This window comes from Chiloscyllium plagiosum, unplaced genomic scaffold (assembly GCF_037043375.1).
Source record: "Chiloscyllium plagiosum isolate Xiang-an unplaced genomic scaffold, Cpla_swu_hap1 HiC_scaffold_14, whole genome shotgun sequence".
NCBI lineage: Eukaryota > Metazoa > Chordata > Chondrichthyes > Orectolobiformes > Hemiscylliidae > Chiloscyllium > Chiloscyllium plagiosum.
In genome coordinates, this window is record NW_028270152.1 from 11,611,778 (window position 1) to 11,624,058 (window position 12,281).

The following is a 12,281-nucleotide window of genomic DNA, read 5'->3' on the forward strand; positions in this document are numbered from 1 at the left end:
TCTTTATTTGCTCATGTTTTGTGGCATTGCTGGCTCAGCCAGCATTCATTACCCAGAGAGTAGTTAAGTATCAATCATATTGCTATGGATCAGGAGCCACATGTAGGTCAGACCAGGTAAGGATAGTAATTTCCTTCCCTGAAGTATGTTAGTGAACCAGATAGATTTTCCCCTAATATTCTTACAATTCCAAATCATTTATAGGATTGAGTTTCAATTTCACCATCACCCATGGCAGGTTTTGAACCCTTACCCCAGAGCATTCATCTGTGGTTACATTATCGCTAAACCACTGTCACCTCCTGTCTGCCTGGGTGTTGTGATGTATAACTCTCCCCTCCTCTATACAGAAACCTTTCTTCTCTATTATCGCCAGGACCTCAGTCCGAAAGGTTTTTTTACCTGCAGCCTTCCTCCACTCAATCCTGTAGCTGCTGGCATCATGTTGGAGGTTCCAGGTCACACGAATAGCAGTCGGACTAATCGCAACTGTCCTTAAGACCAGGCCTCCTGCCACATCTGAGCAAAGACAGAAGAAACTGTTAATGTGGAACATAAAAACACAGCAAAGCCCAAGGAACGCTTGGCCACCCGGTGTCTAAGCTCCCATGACATTGTAACCCATAGTCCTTGTATAATAAGCTAACAACAACAGCTATCTTTATCCAGTTCAACAGTGTGAAATTCCAATGGCTCAAACTCAAAGCTGATGTTAAAATCCTGGAACTCCCTCCCTGTGAGACTGTGACCTCACTGAACAGACTGTAGTAGTTCAAGAAGGCAGCTCACCATCACCTTCTCAAGGACGTACAAAGTTAATAATCACACAACACCAGGTTATAGTCCAACAGGTTTAATTGGAAGCACTAGCTTTCAGAGCTCTGTTGTACTATAACCTGCTGTTGTGTGATTTTTAACTTTTTACACCCCAGTCCAACACCAGCATCTCCAAATCATGACTTCTCAAGGACAGCCAGGGCTGTGTACTAACTGTTGGTTTTGCCAGAAGCATTCCCATCCTACGCACCAATGAGAAAAGATAAATTCTGTTTGCTTTTACAGAATTCTAACAGCTCAAACCCATCCCATTTACTGACCGCCAAGAATTCCCATTGATCAAACCTACTCCACATTCCCTTCACTTCTGTTGTACAGGATTCCATTGGCCTAAGGACCATCGATAGGCAATCCCTAAGATCAATGAAAGGGCCGCGTTCCACCATTTATGGGTGAGCAGGGAGGGTGCTTTCCTGGGGAACATCACAGAAGGTGTATACGACTCACTGGACATACATACAATACAGTGTAGAGTGTAGTGCTGGAAAAGCACAGCAGGCCAGGCAGCATCCAAGGAGCAGGAAAATCAACATTTTGGGCAAAAGCCCTTCATCAGGAATAATGCAACACAGGCACTGCATTTTCTTTACTTCTGGAAAACCGCAGATGAGCAAACATTGGCTGTGCAATGGGCGCATGGCTACACAGGAAGTAGCACATGGACATACAAAGTTGCAAAGTGCAGGCAGAAAGTCATAAACAGAGAAACCAGGGGGAGTAGGCCCTTTAAGCCTTCTCCATCATTTAATAGATCATGGCCGATCCTGTATCTCAATGGCATTTTCCCCCAATCTTCCCACAACTCTCAATGCCTTAGGAATCTAAATCGTAGCAATAATGTGGAGGTGCCGGTGTTGGACTGAGGTGAGCAAAGTCAAAAGTCACACGACACCGGGTTATAGTTCAACAGGTTTACTTGAAATCACAAGCTGTTGGACTATAAGCTGGTGTTATGTGACTTCTGACTTTGCTCTCCCCAGTCCAACACCATCACCTCCACATCATGGCTACCTTTTAGATTCCAAAGCCATTGAGAGTTATGGGGAGTGAGGGAGAAAATGCCATTGAGATACAGGATCAGCCATAATCATAATAAATGATGGAGTAGGCTTAAAGGGCCGAAGGGCCTATTCCTGGTGCCATGTGACTTCTGAGTTTGAAATCTAAAGATCTTCAGTGATGATCCCCACAACATTCTGTGATAGAGAATTCCAAAGGTTCATTATTCTTTGAATGAAGACATTTTTCCTCATCTCAATCCTGAATGACCTACCCATAGTCTGCAACTATGCCCCATTCTGGAATCCCCAGGAGGAGAAATATCCTCCCTGCATCTCGCCTGTCCATCCATACAGTTGTAGAGTCATTCATGCCGACCATGTTCCCAAACAAAACTATCCTAACCTGCCTGCAATTGTCCCCAAGATTTCTTATACATGTACTTAGCCAAATATCTTTTAAACATTGTAACTGTACCTGCATCCATCAACTCTTCTGCAAGTTCATTCCTCATATAAACCACTCTGTTTAAAATAATGCCCCTCATGTCCTTTTTAATCTTTCTTAAAAATATGTCCCCTAGTCTTAAAATCCCCCACCCGAAGGAAAACACACCTGCTATTCACCTTGTCTATGCCCTCATAACTTTATAAACCTCTATAAGGTCACCCCCCAACCTCCTAAGCTCCAGTGAAAAAAGTCTCAGCCTATCCAGCCTCTTCCCTTAACTCAAACCCTCTATTCCTGGCAACATCCTCTGAATCCTCTTCAGCTTAATAATATCCTTCCTATAACAGGGCGACCAGAACTGGACACAGTAAATCCAGAAGAGGACTCACCAACATCTTGAGCAATATGAATTTGCCCTGTTAGAAAACTATGTGTTTCAATCAGATCCACTATTCTTCCTTCTAAACTCTAAACTCTTCCTTCTAAACTCTAGGTATAGCCTCAAAATAAGGGGGAGCAGATTTCGGACTGAGTTGAGGAGGAACTTCCTCACCCAAAGGGTTGGGAATCTGTGGAATTTCCTGCCCAGTGTAACAGTCGAATGCTTTTCAGGCGAAGATAGATTTTTGAACAGTTAAGGAATTAAAAGTTATGGTGAGAGGGTGGGTAAGTGGAGCCGAGTCCATGAAAAGATCAGCCATGATCTTATTGAATGGCGGGGCAGGCTCTACGGGCCTACTCCTGTTCCTAGTTCTTATGTTCCGGTGAATACAGTTAAACCAATGTCACCTTAAAGAACAGTTAATAGTGAGGTCCTGGGGAGCATTGCTGAGCAAAGAGACCTTGGAATACAGGTTCATAGCTCCTTGAAAGTAGAGTCACAGGTAGATAGGATAGTGAAAAAAACATTTGGTATGCTTTCCTTTATTGAGCATTGAGTATAGGGGTTGGGAGGTCATGTTGCAGCTGTACAGGACATTGGTTAGGTCACTTTTGGAGTATTGCATGCAACTCTGGTCTCCTTCCCATTGGAAGGATGTGGTAAAATTTGAAAGGGTTCAGAAAAAGTTTACAAGGATGTTGCCAGGGTTGGAGAATTTGAACTATAGAAAGAGGCTGAATGGGCTGGGGCTGTTTTCCCTGGAGCATCAGAGGCTGAGGGGTGACCATTTGAGGTTTACAAAATCATGAGGGGCATGGATACGATAAATAGACAAGGTCTGTTCCCTTGGGTGGGAAGACCAGAACTTTAGGGCATAGATTTAGGGTGAGAGGAGAAAGATTTCAAAGGGAACTAAGGGGCAACTTTTTCACGCAGAGGGTGGCGCGTGTATGGAATGAGCTGCCAGAAGAAGTGCTGGAGGCTGGTACAATCATAGCATTTAAAAGGCTGGCAAATGGGACTAGATTAGGTTAGGATATCTGGTTGGCATGAACGAGTTGGACCGAAGGGTTTGTTTCTGTGCTATACATCTCTATGAATCTATGACTCTATGACAGACCTGTCATCCCATGCATCTTCCCAGTGAACCTCCATTGCATTCCCTCTGTGGTAAGTATATCCTCTCATAGGTAAGGAGGCCAAAACTGCATACAATACTTGATGTGGTCTCACCAAGACTTTGTGGAACTGCACTAAGACATTCCTAATTCTGAACTCAAATCCTCTTACAACGAGGGTCAATATGCCATCTTATTTATTCATTGATTTTTGGGCACCACTAGGCCAGCATTCATTACCCATCGCTAGTGTTCCAAGGGCAGTTAAGAATCAGTCACGTACTGGATGTCTGTAGTCACATGGAGGCCAGAGTAAGGGCAACAGATTTCCTCCTGTAAAGGATACTAACGAAGCATTAATTTTTCAACAAGCAACACAATTATATGGTTGCCGCTTGACTAGCTTTTTATGGAATTCAAATTTTCTCTATACACGATGGCTGGAAGTCAAACTCGTATTTTGAGAACATTAGTCTGGGACTCCAGATTGCTAGTCCAATGACATGAACAGCACACCACTGCCTTCCCCACCGCCTGCTGCACCTGCTTGTCCACAGCAGGACCTCTGTAAGACCAAAACAATCAACAACCAAAAATAAAGTGACAGAATTTTGGCGATTTGATCAGCTATAGCAATCTCTTCACAAGGACTCAGAGGTAGGGGGTAACAGGTGAGTCAACCTAGATGCATTTGGATGACAAAACGACACAGGGACTGTTACAGATAATTGTATGAGGATGGTGTAAGACACCCTGTTAGCAGCTTTCCTGCCAGGACTATCTACAAGTGAAAATCACCCCTGTCCTACCAGGCCACTGAGTTGCTCTCTCATTAAAGACAGACAACTGGTGGTAGTTTAACCCAAAAGGTAAAATTCACACAACACCAGGCTATAGCCCAACAGGTTTACTTGGAAGCACTAGCTTTCGGAGCGCTGCTCCTTCATCAGGTAGTTGTGCAGCAGGATCATTTGACGCAGAATTTATAGCAACAGATTACAGCATCATGCAACTGAAATGAAATATTGAGCAAATCTGGATTGTTAAGTCTTTCATCTTTTAGAATGGGTTGCAGGTTTTGGTTCAATAATATGTAAATCCCAGTTCTTGGATTTACATATTAACGAAACGAAACCTGCAATCCATTCTTAAAGGTGAAAGACTTAACAATCCAGGTTTGTTCAATATCACTGGACAATACTGTAATCGTTTGCTGTAAATTATGTGTCATATGATCTCATACTCCACAACCATCTGATGAAGGAGCAGCTCCAACAGCTAGTGCTTCCAAATAAACCTGTTGGACTCTAACCTGGTGTCATGTGATTTTTAACTTTGTCCACCCCAGTCCAACACCGGCTCCTCCACATCATGGCAACCCAAAGGTAACCACACCTGAGGTATGGGGGGGAGGTTGCAAAGGAGAGCAACCTCAGTTAGTGCAGGAAATGAACCCACACTCTTGGCATTACTCCACATCACAAACCAGGCATCCAGCCGACTGAGCTGTAGCACAATGACAAGGCATTACTAACAGCAGAATAAGGTTCAGCAGAGCCAGAAATAAAAACAAGATGCAGACGTATAGATAGGTTGGCTAAGAAGGCATTTAGCATGCTTGCCTTCATTGCTCAGATCTTTTGAGTATTGGAGTTGGTGAGGCCTCTTCTGGAATACTGTGTCCAGTTCTGGTTGCCCTGCTATAGGGAGGATATCATTAAGCTGGAGAGAGTTCAGAAGAGATTTACGAGATGTCACGAGGAATTAAGGTCTTGAATTATGGGGAGAGGCTGGATTGGCTGGCACCTTTTCACCAAAGCATAGGAGGTTGAGGGGTGACCTCATAGCAGTTTATAAAATCATGAGGGGCATGAGGGTGATTGGCAGGTGTCTTTTCCCTACAGTGGCAGATTTCAGACAAGGGGGCACATTTTTAAGGTGAGAAGAGAAAGATTTTTAAAAGATGTGGGGGCAGTTTTTTTTACGTTGAGAGTAGTTTGTGTGTGGAATGAAGTGGTGACTGTAGGTACAGTTACAAAATTCAAAAGATATTTGGATAAGTTCATGAATAGGAAATGTTTGGAGGGATATGGGCCAAGTGCAGGCCAAGTGGGACTAGTTTAGTTTGGGAACATGGTCGGCATGAACTGGTTGGACCGAACAGTCTGTTTCCGTCCTGTGTGACTCTGTGCAGACACTGGAGAAATCAAAAAAAAAATCAAAATGAGTTGCAACCATGACCTGAAGACATTTCACTGAATGTTGAGCCCAGGAGACTATGGGGAGCATCACCCTGTAGTGTTATGAAGATGTGGGTGTACTGTACCTTTAAGAGAGTTAAAAGCTAGCAGAACGACCTGACACAGCACCAAGTGTTCTGAACAAGATATAATGTAACATTTGGTCGAACAACTCAATTAGCTGGTTGCCTAGACTCGACAAAACAAATTCGAATTAGGCCAATCAGTTTAAATTATACCCCAAAAAATACCAACTCCAATCAAGTTTGAATTTGGTATATTGACAATCTTAAAAGCCAATGATACAATCGGATGCTTTGGGGGTATAAAATGGGGAAAATTGAATGGTTGGGAGGAGAACTGCCAAGCCACCAGCATCTGCAGACTGCCAAGAGAATAGCTCTCTTAAAGGTACCTTTATTAAATCAGTAACCTGTGAAGCAGAAATCCCTAAGAAGAAGAAAAGAAGACAGAGGAAGACATAACGAGAAGATTCAACATCTGGCTGGTTTTGAAAAGTTGAACGTTGGTAAATCTTAATTAGGGTTTTTTATTGGATTAGTAGTATAGAAGGGAAAGTAAAAGGCAGGTTAGTGAAAGGAGTTGTAATTAGTTGCTAGTTAATTATTCTCTGTTATACTTTAAGAAATAAAGTTGTTAATTCTTACTTTAAATAGTTCTTGGCCTCTCGAATTTTCACTGCATGGGATAAATATTTTCTGTGTTGCTGGTTTAAACTAAGCAGGAATAGACAATAGGTGCAGGTGTAGGCCATTCTGCCCTTCGAGCCTGCACCACCATTCAATATGATCATGGCTGATCATCCTTAATCAGTATCCTGTTCCTGCCTTATCTCCATAACCCTTGATTCCACTATCCTTGAGAGCTCTATCCAACTCTTTCTTAAATGAATCCAGAGACTGGGCCTCCACTGTCCTCTGGGGCAGAGCATTCCACACAGCCACCACTCTCTGGGTAAAGAGCTTTCTCCTCATCTCTGTCCTAAATGGTCTACCCCGTATTTTTAAACTGTGTCCTCTGTTCGGCACTCACCCATCAGCAGAAACATGTTTCCTGCCTCCAGAGTGTCCAATCCTTTAATAATCTTATATGTCTCAATCAGATCCCCTCTCAGTCTTCTAAACTCAAGGGTATACAAGCCCAGTTGCTCCAGTCTTTCAGCGTAAGGTAATCCCGCCATTCCAGGAATTGACCTCGTGAACCTACGCTGCACTCCCTCAATAGCCAAAATGTCTTTCCTCAAATTTGGAGACTAGAACTGCACACAGTACTCGAGGTGTGGTCTCACCACGGTCCTGTACAGCTGCAGAAGAACCACTTTGCTTCTATACTCAATCCCTCTTGTTATGAAGGCCAGCATACTATTAGCCTTCTTCACGACCTGCTGTACCTGCATGCTCACCTTCATTGACTGGTGTACAAGAACACCCAGATCTCTTTGTACTGCCCCTTTACCTAAATTGATTCCATTTAGGTAGTAATCTGCCTTCCTGTTCTTGCCACCAAAGTGGATAACCATACATTTATCCACATTAAACTGCATCTGCCATGCATCTGACCACTCACCTAACCTGTCCAGGTCACCCTGTAATCTCCTAACATCCTCCTCACATTTCACCCTGCCACCCAGCTTAGTATCATCAGCAAATTTGCTAATGTTATTGCTAATACCATCTTCTATATCATTAATAAATATTGTAAAAAGCTGCGGTCCCAGCACTGATCCCTGCGGTACCCCACTGGTCATTCCGAAATAGAGCCATTTATCACTACTCTTCGTTTCCTGTCAGCCAACCAACTTTCAATCCAAGTTAGTACTTTGCCCCAATACCATGCGCCCTAATTTTGCTCACTAACCTCCTATGTGGGACTTTATCAAAAGCTTTCTGAAAGTCCAGGTACACTACATCTACTGGATCTCCCTCGTCCATCTTCAGAGTTACATCCTCAAAGAATTCCAGAAGATTAGTCAAACATGATTTCCCCTTCATAAATCCATGCTGACTCTGACCTATCCTGTTACTACTATCCAGATGTGTCGTAATTTCATCCTTTATAATAGACTCCAGCACCTTTCCCACTACTGAGGTCAGACTAACTGGTCTATAATTTCCTGCTTTCTCTCTCCCACCTTTCTTAAAAAGTGGTACAACATTAGCCACCCTCCAATCCGCAGGAACTGATCCCGAATCTATTGAACTCTGGAAAATAATCACCAATGCATCCACGATTTCTCGAGCCACCTCCTTCAGTACCCTGGGATGTAGACCAACAGGCCCCGGAGACTTATCAACCTTCAGACCTAACAGTCTCTCCAACACCAATTTCTGGCAAATATAAATTCCCTTCAGTTCAGGTCCTTCAGCCACTGTTACCTCAGGGAGATTGCTTGTGTCTTCCCCAGTGAACACAGATCTGAAGTACCAATTCAACTCTTCTGCCATTTCTTTGTTCCCCATAATATATTCCCCTGTTTCTGTCTTCAAGGGCCCAATTTTAGTCTTAACCATTTTTTTGCCTTTCACATACCTAAAAAAGCTTTTACTATCCTCCTTTAAATTTTTGGCCAGTTTACCTTCATACCTCATTTTTTCTCTGCGTATTTCCTGCTTAGTTATCCTCTGCTGTTCTTTAAAAGCTTCCCAGTCCTCTGTTTTCCCACTTATCGTTGCTATGTTATACTTATTCTCTTTTAACTTTATATGTTTCTTAACTTCCCTCCTAGGATCTTTCTTCCTTTTTGGAATGAACTGATCCTGCATCTTCTGCTTATACCCAGAAATATCTGCCATTGTTCCTCCACGGTCATCCCTGCTAAGGTATTGCACCATTGAACTTTGGCCAGCTCCTCCCTCATAGCTCCATAGTTCCCTTTATTCAACTGAAATATTGTCACTTCCGATTGTACCCTCTCCCTCTCAAATTGCAGATTGAAGCTTATTGTATTATGGCCACTACTTCCCAATGGCTCCTTCACTTCGAGGTCCCTGATCAATTCTGGTTTGTTGCACAATACCAGATCCAGAATTGCCTTCTCCCTGGTAGGCTCCAGTACCAGCTGTTCTAAGAATCCATCTCTGAGGCACTCCACAAAGTCTCTTTCTTGAGGTCCAATACCATCCTGATTCTCCCAGTCTACCTGCATGTTGAAATCCCCCATAACAACTGTGGTAACATCTTTGCGACAGGCCAATTTCAGCTCCTGATTCAACTTACATCCGACATCCAGACTACTGTTTGGGGGCCTGTAGATAACTCCCAAGAGGAATTCCCAAGAGGACTCCCTTAGAATTTCTCAGCTCTATCCATACTGACTCTACATCCCCTGATTCTAGGTCCCCCCGTGCAAGGGACTGAATATCATCCCTTACCAACATGGCCACCCCACCCCCTCTGCCCGTCAGTCTGTCCTTACGATAGCATGTGTAGCCTTGAATATTCATTTCCCAGGCCCTGTCCACTTGAAGCCACGTCTCAGTTATCCCCACAATATCGTATCTGCCAATTTCCAAAAGAGCCTCAAGCTCATCCATCTTATTTCTAATGCTTCGTGCATTCACATATAGTATTTTTAATTTGTTACTGCCCTCACCCTTCCCATCAACTCCTATTTCACTCAACCTTACAGCATGATCCCTTTTTGAGTTTTCTGCTTCATTGATACAGTTGTCTTTCTTGACTTCCCTTGTTCTAACATTCCCTTCAATTTCCTTCTTAAATATCCAGTTTGTCCCCTCCCCCCTCCCCCCCCCCCCACTTAGTTTAAACGCAGCTGTGTTGCAGTAGCAAACCTGCCTGCCAGAATGCTGGTCCCCAACCTATTAAGGTGCAAACCATCTCTCTTGTATAATTTATGCTTACTCCATCTCGTAACAGTAGCAGAAACCAGCCATCCAGCCAACTGAGCTAAACCTCTCCAAGCAGCAGCAGTAAGGTCATGCAGATCAATCACACTAAGCTTTAACTTCATGTCTTTTAGTCACATGGGGGCACTCTCTACCGTCTTCACTCAGAATGAACTCTTGACCCAGAGACATAATGGCTGTTGTTTGGTTTGTAAAGTTCTGCACTGATGTTTTAATCTGGATTTCTGATCTTTAATTGCACTGAAACACTAGCCATGCTTTTTGGCAGAGAACGATGTGCTCATCGGGGATTCATAAGCTGGAATCATGCAAAGGTTAAAGAAAAAACATTTTTGCGGTTACTTTGAAAGAAAATGGAGTGCCCGAGAGCTGGGGAAGTTCTTTGGATGAATTGGTTACAGACAGTGAAATGCCTGAGGCACATGCTGTCTCAGGCTAGCTGAACCAAGGAGAAACTATCATGGTCAATGTTATATTGAAAAGAGACGTGTATACTATGAGGCTGATCCCTCACAGAATTTAGTCCAATATTGTGAACCCAAGCTCACTTTTAACTTTGGATGGTGGGGGTGTGATAGAGTCATAGAGTCATAGAGATGTACAACATAGAAACAGACTCTTCGGTCCAACTCATCCATGCCGACCAGATATCCCAACCCAATCTAGTCCCACCTGCCAGCACCCGGCCCATATCCCTCCAAACCCTTCCTATTCATATACCCATCCAAATGCCTTTTAAATATTGCAATTGTACCAGCCTCCACCACTTCCTCTGGCAGCTCATTCCATACAGTAATATTTTACTTTAATTTTAATTTTACTTTATTCACTCATTTATTCACAACATCCTTTCAACATCCTATTGAAAGGATGTTGTGAAACGTGAAAGGTTGCAGAAAAGATTTACAAGGATGTTCACTGGGGTTGGTTTTGAGCTGTACAGAGAGGCTGAATAGGCAGGGGCTTTTTTCCCTGGAGCATTGGCAGCTGAGGGTGGCACGGTGGCACAGTGGTTAGCACTGCTGCCTCACAACACCAGGGTCCTGGGTTCAGTTCCTGCCTGTCTGTGTGGAGTTTGTACATTCTCCCTCTGTCTGTGTGGGTTTCCTCCGGGTGCTCTGGTTTCCTCCCACAATCCAAAGATGTGCAGGCCAGGTAAATTGGCCATGCTAAATTGCCCATAGTGTTAGTCAGGGGTAAATATAGGGTAGGGGAACGGGTTTGGATGGGTTCCTCTTCGGAGGGGCGGTGTGGACTTGTTGGGCCGAAGGGCCTGTTTCCACACTGGAGAGAATCTAATCTAATTGATAATTTAAAATGGGCAGCACAGTGGTTAGCACTGCTGCTTCAGAGCGCCAGAGACCCGGGTTCAATTCCTGCCTCGGGCAACTGTCTGTGTGGAGTTTGCACATTCTCCCTGTGTCTGCGTGAATTTCCTCCCACAATCCAAAAAATGTGCAGGTTAGGTGAATTGGCCATGCTAAATTGTCCATAGTGTTAGGTGAAGGGGTAAATGTAGGAGAATGGGTCTGCATGGGTTATGCTTCGGCGGATCGGTGTGGACTTGTTGGGCCGAAGGGCCTGTTTCCACGCTGTAAATAATCTAATTATAGAGGTTTATAAAATCATGAGGGGCCTGGAGAGAGGGAATAACCAAAGTATTTTTTCCAGAGTAGGGGAATTCAAAACTAGAGGGCATAGATTTAAGGTGAGGGGGAAAGATTTAAAAGCGACTTGAGAGGCACCTTTTCACACAGGCAGGGGTACGTGTTTGGAATAAGTTACCAGAGGACACAGTGAAGGCAGACACCATCTGGATTGGTGCACGAATAGGAAAGTTTCAGAGGGAGGGCTTTTGCCCGAAATACCAATTTTCCTGCTCCTCGGATGCTGCCTGACCTGCTGTGCTTTTCCAGCACCACTCTAATCTAAACTCTGATTTCCAGCATCTGTGTCCTCACTTTTGCCTGCTCTCAAGTCACTGCACACCACGCTCTCATCTTCTCCAGTAAATGCTGCCAGACTATTCAACTTTGAGCAGCGTCACAGCCACACCCGGGTCTTCCCCTTGTCCAATCTCCTCATTCCACCCTGGCTCACATCCCATTTGCAGACTCTGTGACTCTATCATTTAACCAGCTTCCCCTACCCCCACTTCCACCCCCAGATAGCAACAGTTTGATGTCTTTGGTGGAATGGCCAACAATTGACACCCACTCACACCACCCTACGTGGCATCAACGCCCATGCTTTGGGCTGTTACATGACATGGAAGGTGTGGCATTAAGGTTGGCAAACCTCAAGGGCTGGCAGGAATTGTAGATTAATCCCCAGGTTTACTTCATGAACTAAATCATGGAGATTTTAA

General features: G+C 44.0%; 1 protein-coding gene across 1 annotated transcript in view; it reads right to left on the reverse strand.

The window, feature by feature from the left end:
• The window catches only part of LOC122559238 (collagen alpha-1(VII) chain-like), a 247,948-nt gene that overhangs the window by 117,651 nt on the left and 118,016 nt on the right, over positions 1 to 12,281 (reverse strand). Inside the window, exon 13 of the mRNA XM_087994572.1 lies at positions 403 to 519. Coding sequence (XP_087850698.1) covers positions 403 to 519 — 117 coding nt within the window. The remainder of the gene's footprint in view (positions 1 to 402; positions 520 to 12,281) is intronic.